We start from the raw sequence: 19,463 nt of genomic DNA on the forward strand, positions 1-19,463 counted from the left end.
GCACGTAGTCGACGTTGACCTTCGTCTTCCCAAGAGCTACCAACGTACCAAATATCATCACAATCCATCAAGAGGTTCTTAAGTTATGCTGACCACAAATATTTGGAAACACATTAAACAGAAAGCACACACAGATACACCATTAAACAATACCTCCATTTTTATGGCGGTAATAACTGAAGCATAACCTTTTTTAGTGAGGGGGGGGGGACTTCTGCATGAAATAGAGGAACACAGTGACTTTTGAAAAGGACTTTATTACATCAATCCTATAGTTGGATTTGGGGACCTAGACAAGGTTGCATGCTAACAAAACACCTAACGCTTTCAGAACAATAAGACGAAATCCTTATATTCTTTTCAAACTTTACAAAATTCAAAATACATGTACTACACTACCAAGAAAGAAGTACTACTACTAGTGATTTACTGGTAGGTAGTCGTCAACAAAGTGTCAATGATATATATGGCATGAACATAAAGTACATGTAAATGGCCACTTTTTATGGCTTGTTTCCCCCCCAGGGATAGATGAGATCTCCCGTTAGCAGCTTCCTTCCCAGCATGCCCCAGGAGGTCAGTTCTTCCTGCCCAGCCTGCTGAAGACTGTGTCTCTCCACCACTGTTGCCATGGTAACAGGAACAACCTGTAACCATGACAACAACATTTTAAGTTTGCATCATTTAAGTTTTGCTGCAAGGTGAAAATTATGAGTATCTTTGACTTCGCAGTTGACACAATAGTAGCCTAGTGCTACAGTCACACAATGGAATGGCTTTTTGCAGTGGTTCATGGTTAAGAGTTCACAGTGAAAAACGTGAACATAAAACAACTGGGAACATTTCTGCACTTATACTAATTAAGTTCATGGTGTGATAAGTTTGTGGTTTAAAGTCACTGCAAAAAAAGCAAACTAAAAACAAGTTGCAATAATAAAAAGAATCCATAGTACTACTGTAACATTTCCATAAACAATATCGTATACACCAAAAATAGTAAGTAATACTCAAGCAACTGGATAAAATTTTGAAATTCTATCCAGTTGCTTGAGTAACTATTTTTGGCGTATCTTACAACCTGGATGTCTAACATTCATCAAAATATCGTATACAGCATTGCATGTCTTTTCAGGCTTCGGAAATTATTATTTTACACTTTTTTACACAAAGGCAGAAAAGGGTCTTTAAAATGTTGGTTTGAATTATCCAGTTTAAAATCAGGGACCATATACCTGCACAGACAAGCACAAGGGCCTTCCCTCCACCTGGGGCAGCACCTGGAATGTAATCCCACCTGCAGCAATACATAAACAGCTTAGCAGATGCAAATGAAGTAAACATCAATGGTGTGTCTGCACCCACGCATGACCATGAAGTAAGCATTGTCCGCCATGTTGGACGGTTAAACCGGACGCTTAATGGAATAATATATCAGTGCCTTACCTGCCATGCTTTCACCATTACACAGTTGGAGTAAAACAGAGTACAGTGGGAAGCTGCTGATAGTTCTTATAACCTTAGTCAACACTCCTTGTAGTGTCAGCACTGCCATACGGAACTGTGTGTACACAGAAGTAAACAACAAGTTGTTTGAATGTATGCAGGAGTAAACAATATCAAAGAAAGACATATTTTTAACCTTTTTAACCTTTAGCACACTGAATTAGCCACTTGGCACCCAATTTCTATTGGTAACAGAGTTAGGCAACATTTAGAAGGTCAAAGCTTTTTCAACTATTGCTGGTCCAAGATATTCATAATTGTAGAGTTAATCTGAGCACATCAATGTTCATTAAAAATTCTTATAATCAATAAAAACATATTTTGATAGATGCAAATTTTCAGCTTTTGTTTGCTTTCATTTTCATATCATACTACTTATTTTTCAATCAATCAATCAATCAATCAATCAATCAATCAGACAAACAATTAGTCAATCAACAAATCAATCAATCAATCAACTAATTAATCAATCAATCAAGTGTGGGCTACTTCAAACTACACTATATTTCTAACAAACTTTTGGAAGAATCACTATCAGGTATATGTCAACAATGACAAATAGTGCAATAGGCACTTCTGTGTTTAAACTTACACTTACCGCTGTAAAGACAACGTAGTACAGAGCTGTAGTGGGCAGCAGAAACAGCAGGATAGTGAACAGCAAGGTTCCCAGGAACAGCTAACGAACATAGACATCAACACACTGGGTTTTACACAATCATCTGCCATGACCACCATGCAAATAAACATTTAATAAAATTAATGGTTCAAAATTCAATAATACTTTGTCAACACATTATGAAAAAGGTGAAAAAAATAGAAGCAAAAGTAGAATCAATCTTTTAACCTCAATGATAACTTACAATTGATACTTAATATGTAGACTTGTAAAAGGCACTTTTATCAGTTACATGTACTGAACAATCTCAGAATGTTAGGGAGTGTTAATCTTAAATTTGGGGCATATCAGTCAAATCAATATCAATTCAACAATAACGGGGTGATGGCTCCATATTCTGACATATGTTCTAAGCAAACACAGTCCTTTTGTAAAGGTGTGTGTGTGACACTAAACGCATGTGACATAGGCTTCAGTCTTCAGATATACTTTTAACTGCAATTAAAGCTTCCCAGTCGTGTCTTTATCATGATGGTTTTAGCGCTTTACACTAGAGCATTACGGCAGGTGGAAGCGACAGTTGTTTTTACGTACTTGTGAGAAATTCAGCTGAGTTGAAGGCCATGTACGTCGGTAATTCGCAAGTCAATCCAACAAAAAGCGTGAAATTCAAACCGATTTTTCTATCGTCAGTTGTGGAGATTACGAAGTTAGACATGTGTTGTGACCTTGTTTTTCAGATACCAACTTAGTCTATTGTTATTGGTCCTTATCATAGTCTGATACTTATGCATAATGCTGTAACAATTTTGTTTTCCAAACTCCATTGTATGTCGGGATTAGGGATGTGTCGGGATTAGGAGCCCTCTCGTTAAGTGTAAAAAAAACCAAATAAATGAAATGAAATGTTTTTAATATATATAAATGAATATGTCAGGATAGAGATTGTGATCTGGCAAAATCACTGATTCCACTGTTAGAGATCAAGATTGGAGTCTCTGTCAATGAGGTGTACATGTGCCTGCAAAGCTGGTATATTTATATAGGCCAAAGGGATATTATAGATACAGAGATCCCTATCAGGATGCTAGGAATGTGTTAGAATGGTCTCCCATTTATAAATTCTAAGTTTCAAGTCAATAGGATCAATGTATTGACTAAACCTTTAGCACACTGAAGTAGCCGTTTGGCACCCAATTCCCTATTGGTTACAGATCATGAGTCAGGCAGTAGGGAGAAGGTTAAAGTGACACGAATCAAAGTTGAAATCAAAATCTTTAAGGAACTATCCACATGCACAGAAAGATTCGCAGACTGCAATTTTAATTTCTATGCTGACCCAGGTAGATTGAAAAATACCCTTACATAATATATTATGCATATAGTGTAATATGATTTCTTGAATTTTCTAACCCCCTTATCACTGTATGAAATGATCCACACTTACCTGATCTACATTATACTGACAGGAGTCCACCCTCTGTCTTAGTGGGTTCCATTTCTTCCCCCTAAACAGCCTCCAAAGTGATCCAAGTCCATACAGTTGAAGCCTGTACAACCTGGGTGATGAGGATGTGAAGAAAAAAAACATACATAAAGTTTGGGTCCGCTGTACATAGTCAGTGGGGTCGTGTGGCGTAACGGCAGGGTGTTGGGCCCAGAACTCAGAGGTCCTGGGTTCCAATCCTGTGACACTGTTACTGATCTTGTGCCTTTGTGTCTGAGTTTTGTGTCCTTTAACATTGTAACAACATCGATTCCAACGTCCAAATCTGGTATTCAAATATTCCACAGCGGCGCAACTGGCGCACTCAAAGCGAGTTTGAATATTTCAAATCAAACTAATACAAATTATTATACATGTAGGAAAGCCTGGGCCGTACCGTAAAGTATGGACCGGTCTGAACACCAGTATCGAATATCATTGCAGCCCGGTCATGAAATAAAACATACTTTTGAATCAAACTACGGAAGCCTGGGTTGTTCCGTAAAATACGAACCAGTCTGAACACCCATATCGAAGGATATCGCGGCCAGGGTATGACATAAAACATACATGTAATACATAATGAATTGAATAGATTATACAGACTTACCTTGCTGCATATACATAGAAGCAGTAGATATGAAATGTTAACATGGACAGGGTGTCCGATGCCAGAGCCAGCAACACAGACATGCCCAGACAGCCTGACAGGCCGATGCACCAGGTGATCATCTCAAGGTACGGCTGGAGAATGTGCAGGTAACCTTGAGGAAAACATAAAAGGCATCTTCTTACCAAGGTGTTAAGGAAATTTATCACTATGTCCGTACGGTGCAAATAGTAACGCAAACCCATTGCTTAGCCATATGGATAAAATTCTGTGGATCTGTGGGTGGGGGTTCGATCCCATCTTGGCTATGCTGTGAGAGATTTAAATTATTTTTCCAAAGGTGACGTAAAGCTGGCGGCCTAATGAACTCTCATTCGAGCTTCGTACCTTAGCCTCAAGCGCCAATCCTCTGCACGTAAAAGAAACACTCTTATCAAGAAGAATAGGGGTGTTTCAATGTGCTTGGCTATAAAAGAGAGCTGTATAGTGAAGCCACATTGCTGCACTACAAGCTATCAAAAAAGCCTCACGTTTCGTGTCAAGCATTACATTTTAAGCTTGACAGAATGAGAAGAAAATCACTGTGTTAGACAGTATGTAAGTTTAAAGGTAATCAGCGTAAGGTTTCCACAAGGACATCAACACTATTTCATGTGTACCCGAATAAAAACTCGATAAATGAGTGAAACCTAATATCTAAAGTGTAGAGTGACAATCTTTAGGGTGCCAAATATCTCAGAAATTAGACAAGAAAATAAGTAGAATTGAAAATACATGTACTACAAAGAAAAGTAGCACTGGGTTCTATGCAGACCTTAAATGGATGCATCAGAGTCAAAATGACTGAGAACCAAAAAAGTCCATTGTTTTGGCCTAAGGTGGATTATCAAGAGACTGACCTATCCAAAGCTGAATGTGGTACAAGAAGAAACGTCCGAGGAACTCGTCTAACGGTCGGTTGAGTTTCAGTCCAGCTGGGGCCCCCATCAGCCAGTGTAACAAGTCTTGTAGCTCTGTAGCAACATACTGTGAAACAAGAAATGCTTTAAAAAAAAGCTGGCCCAGCAACCATTAGATAATGGTGAGGATGAAATGGTGGTTGTACGTGTAATGACTTGTATAGACTTTGTTACGCCCTGCCCTCCCCATCGATCGTCACATATGTACCGGCGTATCTTGCATGAAAACGGTTACAATTTTTGCCGCCCTATCCTTTGCTGTATAATAGCTAATGGCCACACTATTGTCCTATGTATTTTATAAGTCGAAGTAAAATTCAAACCTTCTTGGATTCCGTTTAGATTGCCAATAGAAATTGGATTATTTCTCAGCAGTCTACGCATACACATTTATCAACAATAGTCAGCCATTGAATGGCGAAATGCAATCTGGCCTTGCATGAAGCGCCCTCTGGCGAAGTGTAGCCTGTCTGCAGCATGGACGAAAAGGAAGGACCGGAGGAGCGACAGGTGGACATCTTCAAAAACGATAGTACTAGTAAGGAAAACTAGTACGCAAAATATAACGCTAGTCTTCTGACAGAATGCATATGCCTAGGAAAAAGATTTGTGCTGCCGGTTACCCGACTGACCATACATTGCAGCTGAAACCTGCCGACCATAGCCTTTCTTTGAGTCGGCCACTGGTAACGGATGTAGAATTTTTGATCTGACATCTGAGTGATCAAATTTCAAAATAGAATCAAAGTTGTCATGCAAATTTTCTTACAAACTATCTATATTTCACACCCTCTTAACATAATTAATGCTTCACACAGTTAATGTAAGAATGTATAGCATTTTATGATTACACTTCTTTGTCAGTATACTTATATATGCTTGTACAATGTATATCTGTTCAATCACCACTCAATTATATCAAAATTTAGCAGAATCCTAATGCATTTGAGTTTTACATTGTTAAACTGTATTTGTTGGATCACTTGAGGCCGAAATCTTTTACAAAATGAAAAGAAAGAAAAAGAAAAAAAAGAGGAAAAAAGAAGAGAATCCTTACCTATCGACCCTATTTTTTCAGGACCATATTCCAGAAACACAACATTTCTTTTCTTAGGCTTCATGAGCCTTCACAATATTGTAGGCTCTCCTATGCAACAAAAATGGTTGCTTATACCATACAGGTAAGTTTTAAGGGATGATATAAGAATATGACCAAAATAATGGAAATTTGTTGTTCCTTTGTTCGGTTATCCTCCTTCAATTTTTTAAAAAAAAACGCCACTGCAGTTCCAGAGCAAGCAGCTAGGAGGACCAAGCCTACACCACTTTTTTCTCACATCATAAGCTATCTAACACCCCAAAAAATCAAGACCATAGCATGTAAAGGTCAAAAGATAGAAAAAGCAGAAGTTCTGCTGCAGTACCAAGGTAACATACCAGGGGGAAAAAACGGCCTTGACCTTTGTCTTCTGAAGACCTACTTAGTAATACCAAATATCATTGTAAACCATCCAGAGGTTCTTGAGTTATGCTGACTACAAAATCCGGAAACACAAACACACACACATGCAGACAGGCCAAAAAGTATACCTCCACTTATCATATTGGTAACAAGAACAAACTTTAAGGAACTTACATCTGCAAATGGGATGAGGTTAGTAGCCAGTGTCTTGGTGTAATCTCCCTTTGAGAGGAAGAGGAAGACTGCCACGCCCAGCAAGACATCCAGCACCAAGGACATGGTAAGGTCACAGGCACGGCCTCTGTATAAATAGACATGCAGAGTTTTTAATAAAAATAACTTTATTGCACAGTCGGAGGCTAATTGCAATAAGGTGGGCGAGGTTATGGGATTGGTCTATTACACTAGGCGCCTGAAAATATAGAGATCTCCATGTAGCTTACTTTTGTGCCACTTTTGAGCACTTTTGACATGAAATTATCACGCAAATATGGTAAACAATGACATCAAATGCCAATTTCATAAAGATTACAGCAACTAGAATATTTCCAGTTTTCAAGCCTCATAAAATGCTCTGGGTCACTCACTGCAGCCTTTAACCCTGGCACAGTCAAAAATTTGGTTCACAGTTCCAATTTCGGGTGCAAAAAAGTGCATAATGCACCCAGTATTTTGAGTCCTGAACTGTAGTATAGTACTAATAATATTTACATAATATTTCTAATTCAATCTACTACTACCAGGACAAGTTTTTCTTAGAAGTCTGGCATCTTTCTTTAGCGATCAAAAATGAATGTTTACTTAAGACTTTCTGGAACATTGAACGATCATTCTACGTACATAGAAAAACAAGATTACCCGCAATGCTGGCTGCTGTGTTCAGACCTTTCCTTGCCTACACTGGTCTCACCATATCTGCAGACTGTACAGAGGTGTCTCAGTCGAAGCGCCCCCTGACTGCCCACAGTTGGGTACTGCACCACTGAGGATATCACTTCATTCTGACAAATTCTGCAATTTAGAAGAAGAAGGACTTTTAATTAAAATATACTGTAAATGCAGAAATTTTTGCGGTGGTTTTATGTTCGCGGTTTTCGCGGTGAACTTTCAGCGCGAACTTAAAACCACCGTGAAACTTTTTGCCCACCTATGACTGTAGCGCTACTATTGTTTCAAACGCAAACTTAAAACCCCTGTGAACACCCCATATTCTCCCTACCGCGAAATAAAAACCACACGAACTTAAATGCATTTACAGTATACTTAAATTTACTTTTATTTGTTTTTCTTTCATTCACAATCATGTTATCATTAAATGATAACAAATTGATTAAAAAGATTGATAACATTTTTAGTGATTGTGAATGAAAAACAAAACAAATATGCATAAGAAAGAACAACTCAGTGAACCTCTAAAATTAGCATATGGTGCTTTGTGAAATAAACGTATGAAAAAAGCAATAGAGCTGTTACAATATACATATGCTCCATAACACAATCCTTGTCTGTAACAATATGAGATGGTGGGTGAAACTGAAAATGAGTTTGGTTCGAATGTAAGCAAGAGAAAAATTAAGAATTACCTAGAAAAACAGGTGCTCCTGCATATTCTTATAATTGCTCTTGTGGCTAGTTGTAGAAGACACAGCAAAGTCCATACTGGTGTGAGAAAACGTGAGGTCACTCTGGCATGTTTGTTGCTGATTGACGTACTATGCGTCAGTTGCAGTGCCCATCTTTCTTCAAAGAATTTTTTATGACCTCTTAGGGCTGAAAATGCCACATCAAAAGCTGATTGGCTGGCAGAGTTAACTGAATTAACTGCATCAAACCCTGATTGGTGTGCAGAGTTAATTGCCACTTTGAAGTCTGACTTCAAAATGTGTGCTTGGTCGTAGACGATCAGTATTCGAGGGTCATTTTGAGTCACATGGTTCTTCCAGTTGCCTTGTGGGTCTACATGGGGTATATCAGTGTCCTCTTTTACCACTTCAACCCAGCAGTCTTGTAACAAGTTGGACAAGGAGTTACTTGGAAGGTTGTCCACATGGTTTGTTTTCGTAGCGTTAGTCCATCTGCCGAGAATTCCAAGTTTGTACGTTCCTCCCTGTGGTTTAGACTGGAGTAAAGTTTGTACTTTGGACATTTTCAAACCCGGCGTAGGATGCAACACTGAAAAGATGCAGACGATCTTCAGGTCTTCATTTTGCCAACCGACCAACCAGCCGCTCTCAGCAGCAAGGCAGCAGCGTGGTATGAAGACCTTCATGTTTTGAGTGACAGTCAGACCTGTGTGGGAAAGAACAGAAGTCAGAGGAATCGTCACCCTTTTTTTGCCCCTGCAGTTAAAAAAAAGCTGCTAGTTCTAGGGGACCCAAGCCTACAGCACTTACTCTCTATCTGCCCAAGACCGGTACCTATCTGACACTCAAAAAACATGACCACGGTATGTCCAGAACAAAAGAATATTATACGAAAACCAGAAGTTCCACTGCAGTACTGTATACATACTGTAGAAAGCTGCTAGTAGGCCCATCATCATCATAGCTTGTCGCAATGTATCTATCTTGAACATTGTTTTGTACCCACATCTTTGTATATGTTTTGCCTGACCCTTACAGTTGTACTAGTACCTCTTCCCCCATGACCTCAATGAAAAGCGGGCTGCAGGCTAAATGATTGATAAACAAAGGTCCAAACAAACAAATAACCAAATAACATAAGGATCCATTCACAGCTTCTTGAGTTATGCTATCCTTAAACAGATATAACAAGAGTCCGAAGACCCAAAATCTTCATGAAATTTGTTTTTATATATAATGTGTTGTATTTGCCCTAGTTATTTGTAATGTACTTCTGTCATGTCCTGACTCTGTACGTATCTGTCTACCTAGGCCAATTCATATATAATGCTATGCAAAAGAGAAGCCGTGCCATAACGTGAAATATATCACGCCATTATCTTATGTATCGAGTAATGATGTTAGGTTAGTGCACTAGTATAGATAGTCTGTAGTTGTTAATATTCCATGTTATTTGCCGTACATTGTACCTGATGCAATTGTTGTGCAATAAACTTGACTTGACTTGACTTTGTTGTTGTTGCTGCTGTTTATTTTGTTTTATGTGCCAGAGGGTATCCACATAATCAAGGACATTAATGTCCTTGACATAACAGAAACAAGTAAACCGGTTTGGTAGTGTAGACAGACAGACATACGGCACCCAAAACATAACCTTCTTGGCGAAGGTAACTATCAGTGTAAAAATTGTTCCACACGCAAACTTAACAAGGCTGGCATAATATATGGATGATATGCCAATAATCTGGCGTTATTAAACCTTTATTGACTTATTGTTCTTTACAAGGACTTTCATTTTGATACAACATGTTCCACAAGTAGGAGGAGGGGGGGGCGAAAGTTTGGTTCGGTACATCTACAAAAATTATAGCTAATATAGTTCAACCAACATAAGCGATACTTTAGAATAGCCTGAATGCGTAAAAAAAGAAGTCACAAAAACCTCGGAAACGTCTTAAATACCATAAAATGTATGTATACACAGGAATGCCAAGTTTAACGACAAAAAGTTAAAATAACTTACCTGTGTTTTTGGACAAAAACCAACTTGCCTTTTGGAACAAACCATTTCAACAAAAGGGGTTCGTTTTCTCACATACGTTTATTAAATAACCACTCTTATGATCTGATAGTACGATTATTCATTTATATTCTAAACCATGATCTCTTTATAGTTATTTGATTGTTATTGATATTTCAGGTTAACAAATTCCAGAAGATTGTATATTTAGGTGTTCATCACTTTTTATTTTTGGGATTGACTCATCTGGATCAAGCCATTCAGACGAACCTCTATAGGGGTGTCAAAAATAATGAACTTATTCAAAACCTAACAATAATTTGCCAAATATAATTTTGTTTAATGAAATTTACATTATACTTAATTTTATACTCTAATAACAAAGAATATATTGACTTTACTTGTTCAAAAAGAATTAATAATCTGCAGGCTGATCGAGTAGAACGTACCTTGATCCACAGTGGACCATTCCTACAAAAATGGCGGCTGATTTGTCAAAACGTACGGAGCAGGTTAGAGGGGAGACTAAAGGGATTGCGCCTGCGCCCTGACCGCACGATGAGAGACTCCAAGTAAAAAACATGGTTTAAACCATTGAAAATTCTTTTTGGTGGGATTTTTTGTGAAATCTGGGCAATATAGGATAGGCTGTGGTAGGATAGACTCTGTATTTGCTGAATTAGTTGAAATAAATGGTCTTTCTCTACCTTGTGGGGTTTGGCACCCCCCTGATATAGTGGGATGGTCTTCAACTGGGTGTTTGAAGCCTGTAGGGCCTATCCAAGGGCTCTGATTAGGGGGGGTTATCTGGAGAATAGCCGTATAGAATTTGTCAGGGATGAATCTGATGACAGTTGACATAACTGGTTAGTATTTGAGGGTAAGTTATTGTAGTCTGATGTTTTGATTCCTGAGATAATGACACCTTCTTTTTCTTAACTTCCCCATAGGGCTACATGCATTACTGCCATTTATTGTATCCCTTTAGTCTCCCCTATAGAAATATCGCCTAATCTCGGCATGCATGCATATGGCTATGCCGAGGCTCCCGATGGCGACGCTGTCGGCAAGGGAAGCAGTCTGGAGTACTTTGAGGAGGCTGAAGAAATCAGGGAACTGATAAACTCCATTCCAAATGTCGCCGGGGACCTTACGCCTATGGAGATGGCATTGGAACGGTTTACTTGTGAGTAGATATTTATTTACCGAACTTTCTTCTACTGTTTTAACCCTAGATCCATACCTTTGAGTGGCTTTTCTGAAAGAAGGGTGTAATATGGCTTCTTTCACACTTGTAAATTGACTTGACACTTCTTGGGTTAAATTTGTATGAAGTTTTTATTAGGTGTGACATCACACGTGACTCACTGAATGGCTGGAAAAATGGGTCATTCATTCATAAGTGATTTCTGATGTAAATTGTTACATAAACATTGTTATTATGTTATTCTTAAAAAAAAATCATTTGGTTTTCTTTGCAGTTATTGTTGACAAGTATCAGGAACAGCCTCATCTGATAGACCCCCATCTTGGTGAGTACCGGGTATTTTGATATTTAAACAGCCAGTCAGTTAATTCATTTGCTGGTCTGGTGTCACCGCAAATAATTGCTGCCTGTCAAATAATTGCCTGGATACTGTTTGGGGGTTTCAAGTATACCTGAGAGGAGAGAAGTTTGTATAATAATCTTTTGTTCTGGACATACTGTGGTCGTGATTTTTGGTTGTCAGATAGGTCTTCGGTTCTGTTCTGTTCTGGGCAAATACATACAAGTTTGATAAAAGCATTAGCCCAGGACCTCAACTCCCCCCACTTTGCTCCTGTCATTATCAGGCTATATGGGGTAATAAAACGTGGAAATGAAATGACCGCAAACATTAAAAAATGTACAGCATCTGATATTAAGTCTACATAAGGCCACAGCAAGTAAATTTTATGGATGACATCCACTGCAGACTCCAAATTTAGTGTGTGCGGGCGGAAAAAAAAGGCGGACAAAAAAAACAAGACATCCACATTTTCAATGTTGAATACCTTAAAGCAATTGTAAGAAAAATTGAAGTGATAAAACATGTTATAACAAGTCTTTAGTCCCTGTATTCAATAAAACATTAACTAACACTGATGTCAACATAAAATAATAAGATTATAAATTTAGATCCAGGTTTGTATAGCACATCAAAACAGCAGAGACAAGGTTTCCAGTACACTGGGCATGGGAGTCTCTTGCGTCATGAGGCAGACTTACAGTGACTACATGTTGCTGGCTCTGCTCACTTTGCCTCAACTGAAGTTCTCTTACAGATTAGCTCTCCGCTATTGCTGTCCTGACTGTCTGACTGAATTGCTGTGCCTAATAGAAATAACCTGTCTTGTCATTCTGTCTTCAACAGACAGACAGACTCTAGACAATGGTCACTCAAACCGCATGACAATAGTTACTTCATCTGACCCTGTTATAGAATTTGATATTGATGGCACAGCAATTACAGACTAAATATATCCTATTACAAGTTTGATATGAGGGCTGTACTGTGTCTTCCTGTAAGTTGGTAACGAGGAACAATCTTATAACAGCCTGCATACACAATAACTGTACAACGCATTTGTACGGATTTTTGTTACATGTGCAAATCCCTTTTTACGGCATCTAGAACGTTTTTGCGATAAAACTGACAGTAGTTTGCAACATATTGTACTATTGTCGGTATGTTACCATTGCCGGAGGATAAAAAACATCATGTTTTTTTATTTCAAAATCAATGCTCGCCCTGATGTCATCCATAAAATTTACTTGCTGTGGCCTAATTGAATTTTGCTTTCAATCCACAGAGTCAATCTTGGAGCAGCTGTTAAAGATGGCCAGGGATACGACCTACCCACCCAAGGTCATGCACCTGGCCTTCAGGTTTCTGTACCTGGTTACCAAGGTTAGTGGGTGGGGCACGTCTGGAGTATTCCATATTGGAGGGAGGGGGGTGTTAGGGACAGCTTTATTAAATGAAAGTGTCTCAAGGAAGGAATAGTGCTTATAATCCTGAATGGAGTTTAAACTGTAAATGCCAACACAAAAATTGGACTTACCCAAATTTTCGACTGATCAGCTCCAGTCTTTGTCAAGGAGTGAGCAATCCACTGCTTCTGTGACGTCACGTTATGCAGATGAGACACGTGACTCGGAGAGCAGTGGATCATAGGTTGCAGAAAGTCTATGGCGCCCTCCGTCTCTGTTGGGGGATGGTTGTGCTTATAATACTTTCATTTTTCAAATAGAACAGCTCATCTTTCAGATATGCCTAAAATTACTTGTAACAACTTCTACAAGTTCTACCTTGAATTACTTTGAGTCAGTTAGAAACACATATATTAAACTTTAAAGGTGTTAGTAATATAGTCTAGCCTGTGTTACATCATCTCTCGCTGCCAGGGGCTGATTGGGCCTGCATCTCAAGTATGTGATTTAGCCAGGCCACAGTGTTGTAAATAAACTTTTCTTTTAAGCATTGGAAGAACACGCAAAGATCTCTAAACACTACAAACTACCAATATTGTGTCGGGGGGTAAATACTTAACACAAAACACAGTACATATAGACATGTACAAGAATTTGGTTTGGTCAACCATTAAGATTAGATACAGTCAAACTTGTCCATCCAACCAACTCTATCCTACAACCAACTCTTGTCAACAACCACATTCAGACAGTCCCGTCCAATTTTACATAGTAAGTGAACTCTTTCAAGCAACCAACTGCAGGCTTCAACCAGCAACCACCTCCTCATGGGCCTCGGGTCATAATGTGTAGATTTTACACTCCATTCAACAACAAAAATGATTGACAGCGGCAATCAGTCCAGCTGGCATTTCAATAAAAGATTCTACAGTCGACTGTAAGCTTGTGTATATGTAGCAAATAATGTAGAACAAAGTGAATTTAAATGTAGAAACAAATGTAGAACAATGGAGACACGAATCTCAATACAAACATTCATTGTAAGTACAACAAAGGTTTTGTACATGTACCCAAAAAATCTTTTGTTATGTTAACGTTTATTGGCAATGCAATCGACAGTGCATTGTAGTCTTGTAGACACAACAGTTAAGTTTGTTTTTTCTTGTATATACTGTATATTTTCACTTGTCTTGTAATTTCATATGCATAACAGGCAGATAAGTGCAATACGTGCGAAGTATTTATGCAGCCTCATTTATGCCCACAAAATCAGCAAACCGACCCCAGTTTTATCCAACAGCCAACTCCAGTCAACAACCATATTTCCTTGGTCCCTTGACTGGTTGTTGGATGCAAGTTTGACTGTAATACTAATACATCTATTGTATCTTTTTTTACAGATGAGGGGTTATAAAGTGATTGTTCGGCAGTTACCCCATGAGGTCGCTGATTTGGAGCCAGTGTTGGAGATGCTGACCAACCAGAACCCCGAAGACCATGAGGTACCCTTTATGCCAACATGCTACATGATGTATATCAGGGCTCGAAATTCGTGTTTGGAAATAGGTGCACTGGTGCACCCAACCAAAAAAATTAGGCGCACAGAATGAATTTTGGTAGCCTCCTTCGCAGACTTCTTAGAACGGTGGCATATATATTTGGGGGAGAGGGGTGATGCGATTTCTTACACAGGCCATGGTTGTCTAATGCCGGCAAGGGACGAGGGAAGACCACCTTTCTATCCAGTCTGCTCCCACTAGTACTTAAGGTGCACAGCTCCAATTGTGGGTGCGCAAAAGTGCACATGCACCCAGTATTTTGAGCCCTGAATTGTACGTTCAATTTCTACTAATTGCTCATTTTGCAGCTGCTCTAAGTATGGCCAAAACCTTTTTTTTTGGAAACGGACAAAAAGAGATGCACCGGCGGATGTCATCCATATAGTCCAATCATCATGGCCTAGCAATATGCCCCCATGTTGTGCCCTTGGGAAAGGCACTTAACAGGACTTTCCTCACTTTAATCAGGTGTAAATGAGTACCTAGCTTTGGTTAGGGACGCCCCTCGTGTTTGAGGAGAGCCACATCTCGAGCATGTTAAAGAACCCACCGCACTTATCGAAAAGAGTAGGGGTCCTTCCCGGTGTGAGTGGTTCAAACAGCACATGGGTTCGCCCTTAGTAATAGCCTCCGGCTAGTTGGGCAACCCTGGCATGTACATTGTACATGCTGAACCAGTAAATAAATAAATAAATGAAAATCATGGCCTAAAATGAACACAAAAATTGATGTCCACTGCAATGTGACTAACAGAACCTCTCCCCTTCATTCCAGACCTGGGAAACCCGTTACATTCTGCTTCTCTGGCTGTCCATCATTGTTCTGATACCGTTCGACATGACGCGCCTGGACAGTAACGTGCGTACGGAGTCCGGGGAGTACCGCAAACCCGTCATGGATCGGATCTTGGACGTCGCAAAGGTTTGTTTGTTTATTTGTTGAAAGATCTCCATTAGTGACAGTGTACCAGTGGGGTTGAAGTGCCTCCAACTGACCCGTCTAACTGGTCTAGACCTTTTAGCCTAGTGGTTAAGGCATGTGGACTGGCGGGCCCAGGTTCGATCCCCTGGAGCCAGGAGACTGTTCTACTCGCCTCTTTGTTTCAGTGGTTCCCACACCGGCACCGGGATCGAACTGTGAGAGCGCCAAATCCTAACCGCTAGACCATTGCTTCTTTGTTTCAACAGTACATGATACATACTTCACTACGCTTCCTGGAGTTGGAATTAGAACAAACACTTTAAAGACATCCAGAGCATTTTATGAGGCTTGGAACTTGAATAAAAAAACTCAAATTTCTAGTCATTCCTACACATAGTAAGTTTCAATAACCATGATAACACTATACCATTACATATCGACATTAAAGGAGCAAAGATACAATGTCATTGTGTGATGAGAACTGATAGAAAATCCAAGCCCTCAATAGACTGATCCTGACTGTCCATCACAATTAGGGGTTTGACCAATGAGAGAGTGACTGCATGTTCGTCAAATATTTGCATGTTTATGTTTTAATTTTGCATTTCTACATTTTGACGGAGGTGGGCGGGGCTATAGTATTGGCCTATTTACACTAGGATGTGAAACTTAAAGATCACCATGTAGCTTATTTTTGTGCCGCTTTTCATAAGAAATCCACATGCAAATGTGGTAAACAATGGCATTAAATGTCAATTTCATAAAGATTACAATAACTAGAATATTTCCAGTTTTCAAGCCTCGTAAAATGCTCTGTGTGCCTTTAAAAGGTCAAAGCAATCGTCTTTTGAAAGTAATCTCCAAGCAGATGTATCGGTGGCAAGGCGGCATCAAAAGTATGTTAGTTTAGGGATTTTAATCTGGCAGTAGAAGCCGTGTCGGGATCTCTACTGGAAAATTGGTAGTTCTGCTAGATTGCAGTCTCTACCTTCACATATAGTTATATTTTATATGAGTAGCAAATGAGTGGCTAAAAGGTTTTCTATCATAATGCTATTTTGTTTCAGACCTACATAGGCGTGTTTGATACAGCAAGGGAAGCTGCTGCATTCCTCATTTCCAAGTAAGTGTACTGGTTTGTAATATGCAGAAGTAAACAAATATAGCTGAATGATATAAGTGTAACCTTCCAATGATTCAAGGGTGTAGATACTACAATACTTTAATAGCTTTCCTTTGAAAGCTTCTAGGGTAAGCCAAAAATACATGTAGTTACTCAAGCAACTGGATACAATTTTGAAACAGACATTTCATTATCTTTCCTCCAACCTTCATCAACGCTTCTAGGGTAAGGTTATTTTCATTTTGATTGCAAACAATGAAAGATATTTCCTTACAAACTTTTTAATTTTGATTCATCACTTCAGATCAATAATGAATTGACTTGAAACTTTTAGGATTTATAAATGGTAGACCACCCCAACATATTCATAGCATCATATTTGGAGTCTCTGTCGACAGTTACATGTAGAATCATCAATTCTGCCAGATTGCAATCTCTACCCTGACATGTATATGTCACAGTACAGATTGGAATCCAGTAGGATCTGGAATTTCCTACTAGTACAGATTGGAATTCCCACTAGTAGAGATTGGAATTCCAATCTGTACTTATGGGGATTCTACCAGGACAATCTCCTGAATTCTAATGGGAGAAAGTTGGATTACATCAAAATGTTTTTAGTTAAAGGTGTTCTTGACCAAGCATATATTATGTAAATGTTCAAGTCATTTCCATAAACAGAATAGTTCCTGATAACCACCAGTGTTCGGACTGGTTCATGTGCGTGATACAGCCTGGGCCTCCCTCGTTCGATTCAAACGATTCAAACTCGCTTCAAGTGCGCCGGTTGCGCCGCTGTCAAAAAATGGAATACCGGATTCGGAGTTTGAAATCTATACTGTTACAATTTTTTGTTCGAGGACACAAAACTCTCTCGACTTCTGGTGCATTTCGCATTGGAATGTGTTTTTTTTCCGGGCGGTTATGACATAAATAAAATACAACACAGTGTATTCCACATCACCCTTAGTCCCAGCCCTCCCGCGGTCAGGCCGGTATCTACGGCAATACGGAATGCACTGTGTTGTATTCTATATGTAAAGTATGTTGTGTAAGACATTCCTACAGGTCTTATAAACTAAGATACGTTATTATGATATCTTATTTCAGGTTCCTGACCCGTCCCGATGTTCAGAAGCAACACCTGCCAGCCTTCGTGGACTGGGCCCTGGTGACCCTCACACAGGCCAACCGTGAGTTGTTTAAAGGCATCCAGAACATTTTATGAGGCTTGAACCTTGAATTAGAAAACTCCAATTTCTAGTCATTCCTACACATAGTAAGTTTCAATAACACTGTCTATATCTTTACATATCGACATTAAAGGAGCGAAGATACGATGTCATTGTGTGGTGAGAACTGATAGAAAACCAAAGCCCTAATAGACGTGGATTCCTAACTTTCCATCACAATTAGCGTGACTGCATGTCCATCAAATATTTGCACTTTTATGTTTTGATTTTGCATTTCTATGTTTTGACGGAGGTGGGTGGGGCTATGGTATCGGTCTATTTACACTAGGCGCGTGAATCTAAAAGATCACCATGTACCTTATTTTTGTACCCCTTTCCAGCACTTTTGATAAGAAATCTGCATGTAAATGTGGTAAACAGTGGCATTAAATGTCAATTTCATAAAGATTACAGCAACTAGAATATATCCAGTTTTCAAGCCTCATAAAATGCTCTGGATAGATAACAAAGTTATTTACACACAACCTGTACATAATCACCTGCTGACGTTTCGGTGACTGTCTGTCACTTTCCTCATGGCAACGCTAACTGGTTGACAGAAGGTCACCGAAACTCCAGGAGGAGATTGTGTACTTGTTATGTGTAAAGAACTTTATTAACCAGTTATTTTCCAACCTGATGAAACAATTTACTGAGTTCAATGGATGAAGTGTATTGTGTAAAAGCGCCACCTACATGTCATGATTCCAACTGCATCAGTTTGAAAGTACAAGTAGACCCACTTACATGTATACCAGAAAGAATGATGATCTTGGAGATGGTTGCAATTGTTTGTTTTTTACGGGAGGTAAAGACACAAAAAAATTGTATTGAACATGTGGAAAACATATACCTTATTTATTTTTCTTCCATTGGAAGGAGATTTCCCATGCAAATTGTTGAGCACCACCATTTTGAATATTTCAACTTTGTAATCATACACTTTTGTTGTGGTCACACCATGTTGCTCTATCGCTCTGTGTCAGAAAAATTGTTCTAGAAACATTTCTAGAAACATGTCTTACATTACATTTTGTATACGGTAACTTTATTTATCACCTTCCCCTATATAAATATTGGTATATTGTTTATATTCACCAATCAGAGAAAGATGTGATGTATTGACGTCAGCAGGTAAGTACATCATGTAAGAAATCACTGGTTGTGTAGAAAGAAAACTCCAATATCCTAATAGATGTTCTACCAACCTTATGAAATTATTTTCGGATGGGATGTATTGTATTCAAAAAAAGTTTGCAAAATGTTTTAGGTTCTGACAGTGTCTCTGTTTCTGCAGCAACCAACGTCCGGGCCATGGACACGATGAATGGCGTGCTGCAGACTTTGGTAGGTTAAAGGCCAAAGGTCAAAAGACTTAGTGGTTTATGCACGTGGCATTATTTGAGCATTAAATTTTTTGGATTTGACTGTTT

At 39.0% G+C, this 19,463-nt stretch overlaps 2 protein-coding genes across 2 annotated transcripts in view; one reads left to right on the forward strand and one right to left on the reverse strand.

The window, feature by feature from the left end:
* Positions 1–237: 237 nt before the first annotated feature.
* LOC136440194 (phosphatidylinositol N-acetylglucosaminyltransferase subunit Q-like) lies at positions 238–10,350 on the reverse strand. The gene is made up of 11 exons (XM_066436073.1): positions 10,246–10,350; positions 8,223–8,928; positions 7,498–7,650; positions 6,814–6,940; positions 5,118–5,244; positions 4,219–4,372; positions 3,570–3,681; positions 2,102–2,182; positions 1,444–1,558; positions 1,233–1,294; positions 238–647 (listed from the first exon to the last, which is right to left on the reverse strand). The coding sequence occupies exons 2-11, from the start codon at positions 8,906–8,908 to the stop codon at positions 504–506; spliced, it is 1,761 nt and encodes a 586-aa protein (XP_066292170.1). The 5' UTR covers positions 8,909–8,928; positions 10,246–10,350; the 3' UTR covers positions 238–503.
* An 893-nt stretch (positions 10,351–11,243) lies between these two features.
* The window catches only part of LOC136440919 (tubulin-specific chaperone D-like), a 154,159-nt gene continuing 145,939 nt past the window's right edge, over positions 11,244–19,463 (forward strand). Inside the window, exons 1-8 of the mRNA XM_066437102.1 lie at positions 11,244–11,428; positions 11,724–11,774; positions 13,075–13,172; positions 14,596–14,697; positions 15,529–15,675; positions 16,743–16,798; positions 17,909–17,991; positions 19,328–19,377. Coding sequence (XP_066293199.1) covers positions 11,263–11,428; positions 11,724–11,774; positions 13,075–13,172; positions 14,596–14,697; positions 15,529–15,675; positions 16,743–16,798; positions 17,909–17,991; positions 19,328–19,377 — 753 coding nt within the window. The 5' untranslated portion in view covers positions 11,244–11,262. The remainder of the gene's footprint in view (positions 11,429–11,723; positions 11,775–13,074; positions 13,173–14,595; positions 14,698–15,528; positions 15,676–16,742; positions 16,799–17,908; positions 17,992–19,327; positions 19,378–19,463) is intronic.

Source organism: Branchiostoma lanceolatum, chromosome 8 (assembly GCF_035083965.1).
Source record: "Branchiostoma lanceolatum isolate klBraLanc5 chromosome 8, klBraLanc5.hap2, whole genome shotgun sequence".
In the NCBI taxonomy this organism is placed as follows: domain Eukaryota; kingdom Metazoa; phylum Chordata; class Leptocardii; order Amphioxiformes; family Branchiostomatidae; genus Branchiostoma; species Branchiostoma lanceolatum.

What these genes read in the sequence shown, in the direction of transcription:
- LOC136440194 (XM_066436073.1), bottom strand. Translation starts at nt 8,908, where the DNA reads ATGAAGGTCTTCATACCACGCTGCTGCCTTGCTGCTGAGAGCGGCTGG. An exon ending in GTCAGTATAATGTAGATCAG is followed by an intron (nt 2,183 to 3,569) that starts GTAAGTGTGGAT and finishes TATGTTCGTTAG; the next exon opens with CTGTTCCTGGGAACCTTGCT. An exon ending in ACTACGTTGTCTTTACAGCG is followed by an intron (nt 1,559 to 2,101) that starts GTAAGTGTAAGT and finishes GTGTACACACAG; the next exon opens with TTCCGTATGGCAGTGCTGAC.